The 18,021-nt window shown below is 44.7% G+C and overlaps 2 protein-coding genes across 3 annotated transcripts; one reads left to right on the top strand and one right to left on the bottom strand.

Annotated features, from left to right (window-relative positions):
* Window positions 1-293: 293 nt before the first annotated feature.
* MOG (myelin oligodendrocyte glycoprotein) lies at window positions 294-10,505 on the top strand. Of its 2 annotated transcripts, XM_054568663.1 has the most exons (8): window positions 294-449; window positions 1,699-2,046; window positions 7,221-7,334; window positions 8,605-8,625; window positions 8,953-8,973; window positions 9,582-9,698; window positions 9,956-9,976; window positions 10,368-10,472. In XM_054568663.1, the coding sequence occupies exons 1-8, from the start codon at window positions 344-346 to the stop codon at window positions 10,379-10,381; spliced, it is 762 nt and encodes a 253-aa protein (XP_054424638.1). In that variant the 5' UTR covers window positions 294-343; the 3' UTR covers window positions 10,382-10,472. The 2 variants fall into 2 exon arrangements, with proteins under 2 accessions (XP_054424638.1, XP_054424639.1); XM_054568664.1 differs by lacking the exon at window positions 9,956-9,976 and having other exon boundaries at window positions 10,368-10,505.
* A 799-nt stretch (window positions 10,506-11,304) lies between these two features.
* ZFP57 (ZFP57 zinc finger protein) lies at window positions 11,305-16,910 on the bottom strand. The gene is made up of 5 exons (XM_054568666.1): window positions 16,809-16,910; window positions 14,241-14,450; window positions 13,677-13,803; window positions 13,150-13,230; window positions 11,305-12,539 (listed from the first exon to the last, which is right to left on the bottom strand). Exons 2-5 carry the CDS (start codon window positions 14,370-14,372, stop codon window positions 11,305-11,307), a joined length of 1,575 nt encoding a protein of 524 aa, XP_054424641.1. The 5' UTR covers window positions 14,373-14,450; window positions 16,809-16,910.
* Between the last annotated feature and the right edge of the window lie 1,111 nt (window positions 16,911-18,021).

Here is an 18,021-nt window from a genome sequence, read left to right on the forward strand (position 1 = left end):
GGTCCCATGAGCCATGATTCCAACTGGTCAAATCCTAGGAGCCCCTTCAAAGGCTGGGTTGCTGGGAGGGAGTATGGGAGGAAGGCCTGGTACCAGGCAGCCTTTTCTCTGTAGCTCTGAGGGGGTGGGAAGGCAAACCCTGGTCACTCCCTAGGTCTGTAGCCCTTTTGTGTAAATGCCTGGCAAGAATGACGTGGGGGTGTTCCTCTGAGCACAGCTGCAGCATGCCAGGAGGAGGCGAGGCCAGAGCATTGCCCTCCCAGATCCTTCCTCAGGCTTTTTCAGCAGTGGGGAACATGTGCCCTGAAGCCTCTGCCTGTCTTAACCCTGCTGCAGGGGCTCCATGTCCCCAGTGAGAGTGGAAATGGCAAGTTTCTTGAGCTCCTCTCTGCCCAACTGCCTCTGCTGCCTCCTCCTCCTCCTCCTCCAGTTGTCTTCTAGTGATGCAGGTAAGGTTATCGTTATTCCTGCCCTGGGAGTCCCTGAGGATAGAAAGGCTAGTTTTCCTAGACTCACCTCTTTCAATTCATCCTCAAGTTACAATGCAAATTATCTTTCTGAAACACAGATGTGCTGACATTTTTCCCTTCCACAGAAAACTTCCATAGTTACTTATTGCTTTCAGAACAGAACCCTAACTTAACTCCAGACCCTCCGTGAACTCATTCCTACCTATCTTTTTAGCTTTTGTTTCTCACCTACCAAATAGGGATATAATAACAATTTCTTGGTGTTGCTGTCAGGGTTCAGTGAGAATAGGTACATAACATGCTTAGCAGTGCCTATCCCATAGTAAATTGCAATTGATGTTTATTGGGTTGTAATATCTTCTCACATTTGAAAGGTCTTTTCCACATGAACAGGCACTAATAACTTTTTGTAGAGGTGCCCTGTGCTCATGTGCTGGGAAGAAATAAAAGAAACAGAGGACAGTTTCTCAACTTTGGGGATCCCCTAACAGAGGAGGCCCAGTCCCTGCACTCCCCTGGGGAAACCTTTTTAGGTGAGTGGGGAAACCAGACTTATCTTCTAGTAGCTCTGAGTCTAACTAAGGAGATACATTCCATGTCAGAAAATACTGGGAGTGTGTACAGGGTGGGGCCCATGAGTTGTAGTGAGGACTGGATGTGCAGAGGGAAAAAAGAAAAAAAGAAAAAAAAATGGAGCTACCTCCAGGGTACAAGTTCTCAGCAGAGAAGAATTTGGAACAGGGTGGGAGCAAGGACAGAGGGCTGAAAAGTAGTGGAGAGGCAGCAGTGGAGGAGTGACAAAAGCAAAACCTCTAGCGGAGAGTAGGGATCAATTTGGCCAAGTCCGAATAGGGAGGCCCATGAAAAATTGAACTGCAAAAAGCTAGACCATGGTTCAAGGTGGGACCTAAATGCAGGGCTAAAGAGCAGGGACAGACACAGTGGACAGAGAGGTAAGCAGTAACTGTCAAGATGACCAAATGCTTGAATGTTTTGTCCAGGGCATTCACGATAGCTCTATAACTAGAGACCTTTTATTTATATAAACATTCAAGAAGAAAAATCAAACTCTTCCTTGGTTCTAGAATGCCTTTTAAAATATTTATTCAAAATTCCATTTAAAAATTGAGTATCTTCTTCCTTTCCTGCCTTGAATTAGTCCTTCCCATGACAGGCTTGTCAAGTTTCCTGCTAATGCTCAGTTTCTTTTCTTTGGTGTCTTGGACAGGACAATTCAGAGTAATAGGACCAGGTTACCCAATCTGGGCTCTGGTGGGGCATGAAGTGGAATTGCCATGTCACTTATCTCCTGGAAGGAATGCTACAGGCATGGAGGTGGGATGGTACCGGCCCCCCTTCTCTCGGGTGGTTCATCTCTACCGAAATGGCAAGGATCAGGATGGAGAGCAAGCGCCTGAATATCAGGGCCGGACAGAGTTGCTGAAAGACAGTATTGGTGAGGGGAAGGTTACCCTCAGGATCAGGAATGTAAGGTTCTCCGATGAAGGAGGTTTTACCTGCTTTTTCCGAGATCATTCTTATCAAGAGGAGGCAGCAATGGAATTGAAAGTGGAAGGTGAGCACTGTCATATATACTACTGGGGTATCACCTGTTGGGTGGTCAAGACCTCCTTCTGAGACTTCAATCATTCTCTTACTTGACATGAGCTCCTTCAACCCAAACATCTCTCTCCTAGCAATCAATTCCACAGAAGTACATACATCAGTACAGAAGCATTTGTATACTCACAGGTGTCTGCTGCCTCATTATTCTAAATAGGAGAAGACCCCAGAATGAAAGCCAATGCACACAAGTAAGGAAGTGACTGAATAAATGTTGTTATCCATACTGAGAATATTATGCAGCAATTAAAAGGATTGTTTTAGGTCTATAACTGATGGCTCAGGCATTCCACAGATATTGTTGAGCGATAAAAGCAAGCTACACAATGAGGGAACAAAAAAAAACCTTATGTTTGTGAATATATTATATATATCTCAGAGAAAATATGAAAAGAGATCCATAAGAAAGTTAACATGGTTCACTTTGAGGGAAGAGAGGAGAGGAAGATGGGGTTTAGTCCAACCAAAGAACATAAAAGAAAAGATCATAATTATCCTTATGATCATATTTAACCACTCATATAAAAGTATATGTAATATGTAAATTTGTGGTTACATATAAAGAAAAGTTAAAAATCTTTTAAAGGAACAAAAAACAAAATAAAAAAATGATAAATGGAAGCAGCAAAATCCAAAATAATCAGTTTCTGATTAGTGTGTACAACTAGAGGGGAATAGAGGGGAATATGAATAACCTGAAAGTTAATCAAAGTATGCAAATGGACTTTCTTCCTTCTTTTTTACTTTAGAATATGTCCTTGTTTATTTGTTATAAATAAGAGGGATATTCCTAAAGAGTCAAATTGACTAAATCCTATACATTGAATTCCAAAGTTGATGTGTTTTATTAGATGAGAAACATTATTGAAAAATATATTCCTGGTAAACATAGTTGAATTGAGTAAACAGGTAAAACAAATATCTGAATATAATTACATATGGAGAGAGATGTCACCTATAGATTTTAATTCCACCACACCCTTTATGCAGAATTTCATTTTCAGCATGTTTTATGTGATGTATGACTTTGTAATTTTTTTTTTATCCCAGGATGGTTAAGATGTGAAGTGGGTGAAAGCAGAGCTTTCAAAGTTAACTACTATTTTATTAAATTTTATTTATTGACTTTAGAGATAGAGAGGAAGAGAGAGAGAAACATTGATTTGTTGTTCCACTTATTTATTCATTCACTGGTTTCTTGTATGTGCCCCGACCTAAGATCAAACCCACAACCTTGGCCATTTGGACAAAGCTCTAACCAACTGAGGTACCAGCTAGGGCAAAAGTTAATTGTTATTTAACTGAAGGACAAAAATGTTCTAAGGACTCAGGCCTTAAGTCCTTTCTCTTTCTCTCCTTTCCCTCCTCCCCACCTGTAGCAAAACATCAGACAATAGATCAGTTTTGTATCTCCAGGCTGACTGCTACAGGCTGGGACCAGATGATGACATTGTATGCAGGATAACAAAGCACTATTTCTAGAGATAGATTGCAGGGATATGAATAGCTTTGTGTGTCACAGAATGTTCTTCATACAGCAGTTTTTTCTTGGGAAGGAGGGGGTGTGGATTTATACCTGCAAAGAAGTGTAATACTGAGGACCTCTCTAGTTTGCAGATTTTCCTCCTTCCCATTCAATAACTTCCTTGTTCAATAACTGCCCCCCAGTATACCCCCACCCCCAGTGTAAACACACATACACACACAGTAACCTAAAAACTTTGCCTCAGGGAAGAAAGTTTTCCTTTGGATTGATTTCCACATTCCAACCCTTGTCCTCCCATCTCATAGTCTGCATGACTAAGACCCTGTAAGAAGAGTGTTTCACAACTAAAAAAGGGACCACCTAGCCTGGGAAGCCAGAAAACTGAGGGAAATTTAGGACTAAAATGCAGTTACTGTCTTATTGCAAGTTTCAGATGTCATTACCTCCCCTTTTTCACCAGTTTTGTTTTCTCTCTGACCTTTCTTCTTTTCGTTTTTGTGATTTTATTAATAGTTGTCTCTAATCCTTTCTTTAAAATCTTCATTATGAAACTTTAAAACATATACAGAGGCAGAGAGAATAACAATAATGAGCTTCCAAGTACCCATCACTGCCTGCAACAGTAATGATCGAAAGACAAACTGACCCCTCTCATTACCTCCCTCCCCAACTGAATTATTGAGGCAAATCCTAGGTGGCATTATGATTTCATTGCTAAACCCTTAAGGATATATCACTCAAATATAAGAATGGTTTAGGGAGATGGGGGGAGGTAGAAGAGGGTAAAGGGAGGGGATAAATGGTGACAGGAAGAGCCCTGGCTGAGTACCTCAGCTAGTTGGCCCACTTTAAAAAAATAGTGATGGCCCTCGCTGCATGGCTAAGTTGGTTGGAGCATAGTCCCATTCACCAAAGGATTGCAAGTCTAATTTCGATCAGGGCACATACCTAATTTGAGGGTTTAATCCCTGATTAGGGCACATGCCTAAAATGCAGTTTTGATTCCTGGTCGGGGCATGTATGGGAGGCAGCTGATCAGTGTTTCTCTCTCACATTGATGTTTCTCTTTCTCTCCTTCTTCCTCTCTCCCTAAAATCAATAGAAATATCCTCAGGTGAGGATTTTAAAAAATGATATAACTGGGTTTTTTTGTGGTTTTAAACAATATAAATTTATTGTCTCACAGTTCTGGAGGCTAGAAATCCAAAATCAAGCTGTTGGCTGGGTCATTCTCTCACAAAGACTCTAGTGGAGAATCTGGTCCATGCCTTTCTCAGCTTCTGATGTCACTTTTAATCTTTGGCATTCCTTAGCTTGCAGCAGCATCACTCCAATCCCTGCCTCCATGATATGGAATTCTCCCCATGTGTTTTTCTCTTCCAAATTGGGAGGCATTAAATTACAGGTCCTTTTTTTTTCTGTAGCTCATTGGACTGAGTTTAGCTGAAACTGCCCAGGAACAAAAGTCAGGAAATGAAGGTTAAGAACTGAATGCCTCTACCCTGAGCTCTGGCAGAGGGAGGGCAGAGTGGACTAGAGATGCTTGAAAAGAATCTGGGACTAGTGGCTCTAGGGAGAGAATTGAAGGAACAGCTCCAGGATCCCTGTGCTGAGTCATTTCCCACACTGCAGAAGCCACCTCTCTTAGGCAGAGCTGATATAACCCACTGAAAAAAAAATTAATAAAATAAATAAAAAGTGATGGAAGAAGACTTGACTTTGGGTGGTGAATGCACAATGCAATATACAGGTAATGTGTTTTAGAGTTGTACACTTGAAACCTGTATAATTTTATTAACCAATATCACCCCAATAAATTCAATTTAAAAAAGTAAAACAGAAAAAAAGAACACTTTAAAAATTATAACCACAATACTGTTACCACATTTTTAACAATTAACAAAAATTTTTAATGTCGTAAATATCCAATCTGTGTTCAAATTTTTCTGATTGTTTCATAAGTATTTTTATATTTTATATTTTTATAATTGGTTTGTTTGCATTGAACCCAGACAAGATCCACACATTGGTGTTTGCCTCATAGTGTTTCCAGTCTAAATTTTGCTGATTTCATTCCCATGTTGTTTAACAGGGTACACCATACCCTTGTACTTCCTGTCAGTTGATCAACTAGAGACACATAATCACATTCAGGTTTGATTTATTTTGTCAAGTGCACTTCATAGGAGATCCTGTATATTTACCGCTTTACATCAGAAGGTTCATAATGTCTTTTGTTCTCTCTTTCTGTGATTCTAATCCCTGGAAAAAGTGCAAAAGGTGTGCAAAGAAAGAACTAATAATGTATGTGCTTGATGACCATATGCTGCTACAGGTAACTTCAGATAAGAACTTGAAAGTAGACTTCGCTGCATTTTCTTTTATGCTTGTATTTATATTTAATAAACCCTCCTGACCTGTTTATTCTTTTTTAAGGTTAACTTTTTTATTATTGGTTTTAGAGAGAGAAGGGAAAGGGAGAGAGAAACATCGGTTGGTTGCTTCTTGTATGTTTCCTGACCAGAGATCAAACCCACAACCTTCGTGTATTCAGATGATGCTATAACCAACTGAGCAGCCTAGCCAGTGCCCTCCTGACTCGTTTAGAGTTGCTTGCTGTGATTTAATCCCTAACTTTGATGGCAGTGTCTTTATCCAATCCTCTAAAGCAGAAAACAAGATGAGAAAGTTTGGACCACAGCATGGCACATTGAGTAGACAGAGCTGGGGGCACTGTTGACTAGATCAGACTCTAGGATTGGAAAGAAGTGGGAACTGGAGATCTGAACCCTCTTCATTATCCATCCCATTCCACATATGCTTAGTTACTAAATTCTGTGGATCTTCCTCTCAAAAGCTCCAGAAAAGGGCTTCTTAACCCTTGTGTGTACTCTGCTCTCATTTGGCAGACTGTGAAGATGATGTACCCCTTCACAGGATATTTTAAATGTGTAAAATAAAACACATTTGTACTGAAATAGTTACCAAAATATTAAAATGACAAGATATGGGATGGTCCTTATAATTAGTGTAATTTCCAAATGATGATGAATATAAATGATATTTTGAGAGTTCTACAACTCAATATGATATGAAAATGTTTTTGTTTATATTATTGTGGTGTGTTGCTTATAAACTTAACTGAAAGAAACATTAAATTTCAGCTTAAATGTTACTGAAAATAAATGTTTTCTTTTTCTTATTTAAGTTCACAGACCCCTTGACTCCCTACACCTCCACCACTGCCCTAGTTCAGGCTTCTGTTTATACTCTATTACCATGCCCTTAACTGACTTCCATGGGATCTCCCCTACTCCTGCAGGCAGTAACCAGATTTTGTCACTCCTCAGCTTGGAATCTGTGAGTGTACTCCCTTGGCCTTGACAATTAGATGCAAGTCCCTTAGCTTGTTCTCAAAACTCTCCAAAACTAGCCCAATATGCAACCTTGAATGCTGTTGTTCTAACCTCCAGCCCTTCTTAGAAAATCTTTTCCTTCACGCTAAGCCCAGGTATCAATTCTGTGCCATCTTCTTTGAATTTCGGTGATAATCATTCCTTTATTCAACCTGATTAATCACACTGTTGGCACTGTGCTGAGTGTGGGGGATACAGCACTGGGCCATGCGCTTCTGCTTTCAGATCCCTTCTACTGGATCAGTCCTGGAGTGCTGGTTGCCATGGCAATTCTGCCTGCATTCCTCCTGCAGCTGGCCGCGGGCCTTCTCTTCCTCTGCCTGCAGCACAGACTGAGAGGTAAAGGCTAGTGGGAACAGTTTGGGGCCCATCCCTGAAATGAGCTGACCTCTTAGAGCTAACATTCATTTTTAATGACTTCTTGGTTCAGAATTCCATAATGACAATTTTTATACAGTACAGAATGCTTTCGTATAAATAATAGGACCTTGCACCTCCCTATGAGGTACAATGACATATATATAATAGCCCCATCTTACAGAGGAGGCCACTGAGGCCTGGAGTATTTCCCTGATTTACTCAACCTGACAGCCTGTAAGTAACAGAGTTCAGGCCTAACTAAGCCCCATCTTCTGGTCCCAGCACCATGTGGAGCACTTTCAAATACCTGGAAGAGAGTGAGCTTCAGAGTTAGACAGGTCTAGGCTATTAGAGGGTTAAATAAAAATACTATGGGTGAAAATCCCTACCACATAATAGGTATTCACCAGTTTCTCCTTCTCCATTCAACACTGAAAACTCTGTTTAGTTCTCAGTGAAGCTCCTCTTCTGTGCCTCAAGCTTCCATTCCAGGTCTTCTCCCCACCCCCAAAATGTTCTCAAAGCCAAAGCATGCCATGACCTTGAATTTTTCTCTTTCCCCTCCCACTCCTAAGAGAATGACACAGCAAGGAGGGCTTGGAGTGAAGGAGAGGGGATGTTAGTGGCATCAGAAATGGAGGCTCTTTCCTCCCCTTAAATTCATCCCACATAAAAAAGGCCTCAGTCCACAAACTGAGCAAAAAGAACCTGATCAAAGAATTAGGTAGCCTGGATTTGAATCCCAGCTCAGTTGTCCCACTTGCCAAGTAGAGCTCACATCTTCCTTCCTAAATGGTAAGGGAGGATTAAAGGGGACAATGTTATGTAAAGTGCCTAGAAAAGAGCCAGTCACAAAGTAGCTGTTTAACTAAATGTTTAGTTCCTCATTTCCTTGTTCAAATGGTAAGTAGCTTTACATTTACAAAGTGACAACCCAGGAGGGTGGAGTGGCAATGAAAACCGAGAAAGACCAAGAAAAGGAGCAAAGAGTGGTGAAGGTAATAAAACATTGTTGGTTTGGGGCTTTGCTGTCCATCTGAGTTTCTCCACATTCTTTATCCCAATACTTAATCCAGACAATAGCTAGGAAAAGAGCCTGAACTCTTGGCTCCAAGTCCGGAGCTCTTCCCATCCAAAGGATGATCCTGGGCTAGGCAGAGAGCCTGCGCAAATGCCCAGGGAACTGGCTGTGGAATGGCCCAACTCATATCAGAGCAAGAACTAAAACTGTTGCCTTTTTCTATTTTAGGAAAACTTCGAGCGGAGATAGGTGAGTTCCAGGCATTTTCCCTCCTCGATCCTTCCATTTTGGTTTTTGGCATAACCAAAATGGTAATTTTCTTAGACCACCTTTGCCTCTGTACCAGTATCGAGTTTCCTTCAGGTAGGAAATTCACTATTTAAAACTCCCAAAGCAACTCAGGATGGTAGAAAATTTCATTTATTTTCCCTGCCGAGCCAGGATAGACACAAAATCCTAGTTTTCCCCATTTTGCACTATGTCAGCTAGAAACAATTTTAAGTGACTAAAAAAGACTCAGAGGAGAAAGTATCACCTTTGAGTGCCTTCTAAATTCTCTCCATTTTTTCCTTTCAGAGAATCTTCACAGGACTTTTGGTAAGTGCTAGGGTATGTGGCCCTCCCAGATCAGCTATTTCACTTGTTTCATCACCTGGGGAAATAAGGATTCCTGGTTCCTGGTTGGTCTTCTCCCTCTTTTTCTTTGAGTAAGTTGCCTGCATCTAGGATGGGTAACATAGGAGTAAATACATACACCACACTTGTATACCAGGCAGTATACTAACAGCTTCACCAGATAACTCATTCTGTAGGGATTACATTGTGTGCACATTATTTCTCTTCTCAGGAAATACAAAGGGGAGATAAACAGATCCTTCGAAAAAATACTTGATGTCTAGTTGGGGAGGTGATACATATACATGAATTAACTGGAGAACAAAGTACATGTGTATTACCAACTGAACTCATGTAGTGGTGTTTTCATTAGTACAGGAAAAATAACTGTACATGATTAATCAGAGAAGGATTCTTGGAGGAAAAGTGAAGACACCAAGCCCCACTAGAATGTCGTTCAGGTTGATAAACATATGAAAAATTTTGAGATTTCTGTAACATGTTAAGAAACCAAATACATTGTGGAGAGGGGCATGTGGGGCATAGGGGAGAGCACAGTTAATCCTGTTTGTTTTCGGTGGGCAATTCAGATCCCCACTTTCTGAGGGTGCCCTGGTGGAAGATAACCCTGTTTGTAATCGTGCCAGTTCTTGGGCCCCTGGCTGCCTTGATCATCTGCTACAACTGGTTACATCGAAGACTAGCAGGTACATGGTGGGGCGGCAAAGAGGACCACTGAGTTGTGGGGGATAGATTCAGTCCTGAATGGGAAACAGAAAGATGAACCAGGGCTCCAGATGCCGGGATTTCCTTCCTTTGTCCCCAGGGCCAACTGCAGGCTTCTCAGAGAATCCAGAGTCCCTTGGTGAAAAGGGAAGGGCAGGTCCTTGTGGATCCCCACAGGGAGGGTGTAGGGAGGGAGCTAGTCACCTTCCACCAGTCACCTATCTCTTTTTGTTTTCAGGGCAATTTCTTGAAGAACTAAGTAAGTTTTCTCCTCCTTTCTATTAAGCTGAACAAAAGAAAACAGGAAAGCAGTGAGAGAAAGAGGGGGCTATTAAGGGGTAGAAATTCCAGAGGAAAGAAGGGGCTGGGCTGCATCGGAGGAAGGGGACTCCTGTGACGTAGGGACCACCTCTGCCAGCCTTACAGGTGGTGGGGAAGGAAGCTGGGGGCACTGCCACCTTCAGTGCCCCTGGACAAAAATTCCACTCCTTTCCCATTCCTTAGGGCAGCTGCCCTGTGCCTCGACTCCAAGATCACCCACTGAGGCAGATAAGAGACAGGATGACCCCAGAGGACTTTTCCTTTCCCTGGTTTAATGGTTTCATGATAGAAACTACTGACAGATTTTTCAAGTTATTTTCTCCTTCTAGGAAACCCCTTCTGAGTGATGTTGCATCTTTGCAAAAGTGGAGAAAAGTCTGGCTGTTCCAAAAATTGATCCTTGGGGATGTTGCACTTGACTTCCAGGAATGCTCTAAATTCCAAATAGGATTTCTTTCATTTTAAACATTTTTTCAGATAAACATTGATTTGTTGTCCCACCTTACCTATGTACCCATTCGTTTCTCTTTTGTCACCTACCTTTTCCCAGCTGCTTTCTTTCCCCATTTTTTTCTACCTGTATCTTTCCAACTCCTCTGTCTTCCATCTGGAAGTCAAGCAGGTGCTCTTCATCAGAGGACACCTGTGCTGAAAAGTAATGCACAGGAGAGTCTCTGCTACAAACTGAAGACCAGGAACTTCCTCGGAGCAAACTACGGCATGCCAACTTTGCAAATGGTGGTTCCTCCTTCCAAGACCTCAGCCCCAGTGGGCTGAGTAGAGGGTGGAAGAAAAGGAACATGATGAGTCCAAAACATCAAAGAGCTGTATAAGCTGCAGAGTGAGGACATGGGGAGAAATCCAGATACTGGCCAGAGTTTCATCTTGTCCCTGAAGCCCACTGAAGAGCTGGGAACAAACAAAACTGAGGCTGCCCACCTGCTTTATGTTTCCTTTTTTACTCCCACAATTTGTACAGATTGAGTCCCTCAGACTTCTCTCCTCTCATCCCTATCAGGGTATCCACTGTTTTATTCAACAATGGCTACTTGGTTTTGAAACACAAAGAAACAAGGTACTAATGAACAACACATTTCCACTTGCCACTTCCTGTCCCTTTTCCTTCATGCATGTGCTTCACCGTCCCCTCCTCTCTTCCTCTCTTCCCGCCTCCTTACCCTATAGGTCAGTCATCAGGAAAACCAAACACAAAGAAAGGCCTCAGTCAGTAAGGTCATTTATTTTTGTTCCAAGACTCTCCCTGCCTCAGTTGCTGCTTCTGCATACCTTCTCACTTCCTTGCCTCCCCTCTCCTGGGGATATGGATCCTAGGAGATCCATTTCCTTCCCTGCTATAGGGGAGCCATTGTGAAAAAGGCCAAGCCATTGGCCCAGGATAGCCCAGCATTTATGGGGACTGCCCAGGCACAGCCCCTTGCCTTTGTAGCTCCCCCAGTGACCCACAAGGTCCTCCCTCTCCCCAAAGCAGATGTCACAGATAGGGCAACGATAGATCCTCTGCTTCCAGTGAGTCTGCTGGTGCATGACTAACCCAGACAATGAGCTGAAGGACTTGCCACAGCAGAAGCAGCAGTTTGACTGCTCTGTGAGGTGGGCCTTCTGATGCCTGGAAAGATAGGCCTTCTTACTAAAAGTCAAGGGACAATAAGGGCAAGAGAAGACCTTGAGTCTTGAAGCCTTTGGTGGGTGAGACTTAGACCTGGTATTCAGGCAGAGGACTCTACAGTTGGCTGCCTGAGTCCTGGTAACAGGCCCTGGGGTTGTAGTAACTAGTGTCTGAGTTCTCACAGTGATCACCTGGTTCTTGGCTGCAGGTTCCTGGTTTCTATTCATAGATGGCTGAGGGTAAGCTACAGGACCCTTGGTTTTAAATATGGGTTCTTGGGTCCTGGTCACTGATGTGTGGTGCCCGGCCACAAGCTCCTGGCTCCTGACAGTGGGTTCCTGGAATCCAGCTGTGGTACCTAAAATTGTCACAAAATGCTTCTGGTTTCCAGCCACCAGCTCCTGGTTTTGGTGTGTTTTCTGGTGGCGTTTGAGCTCAGACTGGTCCCGGAAGCCCTTCCCACAGAGGGAGCATGAATGGGGCCGGTAACCCAGGTGGACACGGCGGTGACGACTCAGTCCAGAAGCATCACAGTAGGTCTTGTCACAAAGTGAGCAACAGAAGGGCCTCTCCCCGAGATGTATGCGTCTGTGGTAGCTAAGGGCCTTGGGGTTCCGAAATGACTTCCCACACTGGCTGCAGTTGTTAGTCCCCTTAAGATTGTGAACAAACTGGTGGTAGTGGAGGTTGGAGCGCTTACTGAAACATCTACCACAGATGTGGCAGGGAAACGGTGGCCCAGCCCTGGATGCTGGAAACACTGGTGCCCTGCCCATGGACCCAGCCAGAGCAGGGGATAGGCCTGACCCTCTGCATCCAGTGTTCTCTTCTCTCAAACTCTGGCTATGTTCTTGAAGTTCCTTATTCTTGCCTCCTATAATGAATAAGGAAGAATAGTACAACAAGATTCACCCTGAGAACCCCAACACACCATTCAGTCCAAGCTCCTTCCCTCTTCCTGCTCTCACTCTTCCAGCCAGCACATTCAGCCTCACTCTTGGACCTCATGGGCTAGACTTAAGAAGAATCTTTTGTGTTTTTCAAATTAAAAGCAAATAAAAATTTAACTGGAATTTTTCAACATCAGATTAAAATTTTAACCTATAACCACATTTTTAAAAATCCATTTTCTCTAATTTTCATAACATATCTTACAGACTGGGGCAGGAGTAAAAGGAGGTGCTATTAAAAATCAAGCTAAGATGAGAGGTGTAAACCTGGGTGTCCTGGCACCCAGGAGGTGGTAAGCCCGTCATTCAGTTTCTCTCAAGTCCTTACTCGACTCTCAAGAACAAGTCTCCCCTCCTCCAGCTTGGCATCAAGTTCATCCCCCTTTCTTTCCTTTTCTCTTAGAAAGGATTTTCATCAAAAGAGTATCATTGACATAAGCAACCCATATGTACTACCTCTTTTCTAGAAACTGGAGATATGCACTTGTCCTGACGGCTTATGGAGCCAAGGAACTCGAGAAGATGATCTCTTACCTGAAGAAAGGCCTTCTCCATTTGGGGGACAGAGATCTGCTCCCCACTGTTTCTCTTCTTGTTCAAGCTTGGTGATCAGGTCTGGATTAGACAGAGAGATTCTAGGTGGTGAGTAAGAAGGAGAAAAGGAATTGAGGTCCCAGACTTGGCCCCTTTACACTGAATGGGAACTGCAGGCTACTTCCTTCTGTATCCTTGGTTTAAGAATCATAATCTAGGACACATAGATGCAAGCAGGGGGAGACACTGGAAAGGCCAGCTCCTAACTAAGTGTCTTAACAGGAGTGACTCAGTAAGTATTGATTAAATGAATAGGTAAATTTGCATGTTTTGAGAACACTGTTATCATGTTACAAGTGTTACCTTGGCCTTCATGCAGGCTTTCATTTCTTTTCTTACCCAGATATGTCACATCTGAGAACCAAGGGTCACTGAAGCTACATGTAAGCTGATTGACCTGCCCAGGGAAACTAAATGTTGCAACGTCCTGGGATAAGGAATTTGTTGAGGGAACCCCAGCTTCTTACCCACAGACACCAGATTTTTGAAGGTCTCAGACATAACATCCTGGTAGAGAACCCTCTGATGGGCTTCCAGACATTCCCACTCTTCCTGGGTGAAATTCACTGCCACATCCTCAAAGGTGACTGGCTTCTGGAAGAGCAGGAGAGGTTCAGGGAATCTATATACATAAAGACAGACATCTGGTCTCAAGGTTCAGAAAACAAAGAGAAACACAGAACCATAGAAGTAGAGGGGAAACATGAAAAAGAGGAACAAAGCCATCAACTGGGATGCATAAAACAGAAAGGGATGAGGAGAAGAAAAATACAGGAGACAAGGGAGGGATACATACTGAAAATAAACAGGAAGGGAAACAAAGGGGAAAAAGCTGCCACTCTGACAAATTTCAGGAAGTACTCCATGAAGGATGCCAGGGTGGTGCAGGGGACTGAGAAAGGCCTTGTAGCCCCTTTCCTGGGTGTTCAGCTTGAAACAGCCTGAGATTCCATTTGACCTGTAGATGGGAAACAGATGAAAGAGCTACTGGAGTCCAGGACCCAGCCCCTCTCTCTGCCACATGGTCTCACCTTTGCCCAGGCCTTCCACCAGTACTCTCTCTTCACAGCTGCCTGCGGGGCCTCCTTGTTGGAATCAGTGCTGGGAAGCAGCCTCTGCCCAGGTTCCATCTGCTTCTGCTGGCCAAACACCTTCTCTTCCATGGTGTCTCCTCCAGGTTTTATACGCTTCTGGCCTTGTTCCCAGGGCAGACTGTACACCTCCCTGGGCTATCTACCACCCTGAGGTAGCAGAGAAGAGAAGGAGAGGCTTTACAAGGGCCCCATGGTTTGATAAGGTTTCCTGTGACAGATGTATCTGCTTCAAGGGGCTGTCTTCCTTTGGCTTCCTCAAAGCCTAGGCTACAGAGTTCAGGGACCTGGTCACACTTGGCTTAGCTGCCATTGTCCAGTATTGCCAGGTTGGGTCTAGGAAGGTCACTGCTTGTGTTTCTCCCTGCTTCTAACTGCTAGTTTATGCCCACCTCTGGGAGCCTGATGTCAAACAGAAATAAAACACATGAGCAACAGATGGGAGTGAGGAGCAACAGATGGGAGTGAGGAACAACAGCTTCCTTATTTGGTCAAGGAACTTCAAAAGTTATCAAAGTCCTGCTCTGTGCCATGGAATCTTCTCAGTACTAACATGTTAGGTAACAAATGACTAACAATTTTAACTAACATAAAGTGTAGAGAGGTTAAGTTGCTCAAGGATACTTCGTGTCCACAGCATAATCAGTGTTCCGAGCCTAGACTCTGTATCATAAAGTCATGATATCTGCTCTCCCAAAGCACACTCTAGAGCAGCATATGCCTGAGGCAACCAGCCCTGGGCTGGCACAAACACCTGCACAATTCTCTTCATTCTGATCTGGTTTCATTGGAAAATGAGATTAAAGGAGACACTCTTTAAGATCCCATCTAGGAGCAAAAAATGATTCTTTGGATTTTTAATATATACAAAACTTTGTAAAGAAGAATAGTGATAACAACCCAACATCAAGCACTTACTCAGGGTTCAGGCTGAGCCCAGCACAGGGTTGCCTGCCCACCTAGGATTTCCTGCTCAGAAGCAAACCTGTCTGAACTTCCCTCTGCCTGCTGACAGTCACTTACTCCACTTCTCCCTCTTGAGACAGAATGAAAAGAATAAAGACATAAAAATCTGTTGACTTTTTTCTTTCAATTTTTTGGACTGGTGATAGAAATGAAAATACCAGCAAGGAAGAGGGCATCTGACAGTGGAGTTAACCCAATCCCTAAGAAGAACGTTGACAGGAAAGGTGTATTTTTGGGATCTGAGGTTGAGTCTGTCTCTCCTTTCCTTTAAGACTACCCAGAGTCATCCTGTGAGGTGTGCAGATCTGGATTATTCTCCTACTTCAGCGATTTTCAACCAGTGTGCTGAACAAATTTTTAAAACATGCAATACCTGACTACTTAGTCAGGAGCACTCACTTGTTTCCCCTTAGATTGTCAAATAACAAAAAAATGACAACAGTCAACACACAACATCCATCCCGTGCGAATTAATCAAAATTATATCTATATATTTTGGGGGGTCAGACAATTGGTGTGCTACAGAATTTTTGAAATTAGTCTATGTGTGCCATGAGATGAAAAAGGTTAAAAATCGTTCTACTTTCCTGCTGAACATTAAAAGTAACCTTTCCAAATAGTATCAATAATAGTATCCTCAAGGCCCTGGCTTTCCCGTTCTCCAGCACGAAAGACCCATAACTAGTCCTCAAAAATCGCATTTGCTGGGTTTGGTGCAAACTGAACCCAGCTGTGGTAGGGGCAGCAGGGGCGTGGCTGTGAAGCTGACTGGCACAGGTTCTGCACCCAAGACCGGTGAGTGCAGGCAAAATGGGCCAACTCCAGAGACTGTTCCCGGCCTGTCCCGCCCTTCCAGAATGTCAATCCGTGAGGGAACGTGTCGCCATTTTCCAGTCCTGAGTCCACCCAGTCTCTAACTCGAAACCGATCAGTGGTTTACCGCGGCACAGCCGTGAGATCCGCCCTCCTGCCCCAACCTGGTGCTCCAGCCACTTGAGTTTTCTGCTCTTTAGCCTAACAGGACAGTCTTCGCGTCTCCACTCAGTCCCTCAAGGGCCCTTTCCAGCCAATGCCCAGCCCTGCCGTCCAGTTCTTGGCCCCCAGTGGGTGCGGGCCGACCCATCGTCCCCTACCTCCAGCGCTCCCGGCGCGGGCTGCTCCCGCACACCGTCCGGAGGCGTCCGGCAGGCAGATAATTGAACACCCACTCGGTGGGGCTTCTGTGCTCAAAACGTCTGTCTGTCCCCCGAACCTTCCTTTCTGGGACCCCCACTTTCCCAACACGTTCCAGGACAGGTCCTGGGCGCCGGGCCACACCGCGACCGGAATGGGCAGCTCACTGGACCACAGCCCTGACTCATCCAGGTCGCCCCCAGCTGCCCCAGGGGGTCGGAAGCTCCTCCAGAACGAGAGGCGCAAGGGCTCTCCCGGCTGGGAGATCTCGCTCACGGATGGAGGCGTGCTGGATAGAAGTCATCCATTGGCCTAGACCACGACGAGCCTAACGTCTCCGTGTCTACTCGCCTGCCACGAAGAACTCACCCGGGGCCTGCGGCGAGCTGCTCCACCAGCGCCCTTGGTCCCGGGCGGCCAGAGACAGGCCCCTGCGACCCGGCCAACCCACGCGACAGATGAAGCCGTGGGCCGGCGTAGTCTTCATGGGTCTAAAAAGCCTAGAAGGTAGAGACCCGCCCCGCCCCATTAGCCTATCCCTCCTACCAGTTTTAACCGCGGATGCCACCTAGCGCTGGGATCTTTCCTTATTCTCAACCTTAATTTACTCGGAAGATGATTACATTTTAAATTAAAGCCTCTGATTAAAGCAACCACAGACCATCATCACCTAGAGCCCAAAGGACAAAAATGAAAACCTAAGAGGTCCATACCATTTTAGAAAAGCAAAGGCTAAGGGCAGCATACACAACGGTGACTTACATGATTGTTACCGTAAATAGTCATTTGGAGGGGTGGGCTGCTGGAGAGCTGCGCAGAGGGCGCAAGGGGGTCGGGATCCGGGGCTATCTCTGGACTCCAAACGGCTCCCTTGGGTGTGCGGTCACCGTGTCCAGCGTAGGGAGGCTGGCTGAGGGCTGGGGCATCTCTAGGCTTCCAGACGGAGGTCCCGCAGCTCCACACTTCCCCTACGCCGCCGCCCCCTCCCCCCGCCCCCCCCGCCCCGCCCCCCCGCCATTGACAGTACAGTACGGTAGTCGGGGAACTCCAGGAGTCTCCCCCATTGGCCAGGATGGTACAGGAGGAGGTTCTTACACTGAGCCTCCGGAATGGTAGAAAGATGAATCGACAGGGCCAAGCTAAGGAGATAATTGGACAGTAGGGGGAAAATACCCTCCCCTCCCTAATCCTGTAAGAATGTTGGGTTTGAGCAGGTATGGGACAGAGGTCCACCATTCTCCCAGGCCCGCATCTGAATAAACCTCTTTTCCTTTTGCACCAGCACCTGTCTCACGGGTTTGGCTTTCACTGGGCAGTCAGCCAAACCTGTCCACACCCCCCTACGCCCCTTACATGATGACAAATGGCAGGCACATGTATGGGAGCAGAAAGGACCATGCCCAGGTAGAGTTCTACTTACCTTGGTCACTTAGCCAAACCCAACTCAACCTTTCTTGGCAACATCTTTTTATTTTTTAAATCAGCCCAATGGAAGTATTTCACATTGACATAGGCTCTTGCAATTCACAAAATGCTTTTGTAAATAGAGCCTTCATTAAAACCCACAAACTCCATGGGAGGT

This window comes from Pteronotus mesoamericanus, unplaced genomic scaffold (assembly GCF_021234165.1).
Source record: "Pteronotus mesoamericanus isolate MK-2021 breed Mesoamerican mustached bat unplaced genomic scaffold, CSHL_Meso_final contig_20, whole genome shotgun sequence".
In the NCBI taxonomy this organism is placed as follows: domain Eukaryota; kingdom Metazoa; phylum Chordata; class Mammalia; order Chiroptera; family Mormoopidae; genus Pteronotus; species Pteronotus mesoamericanus.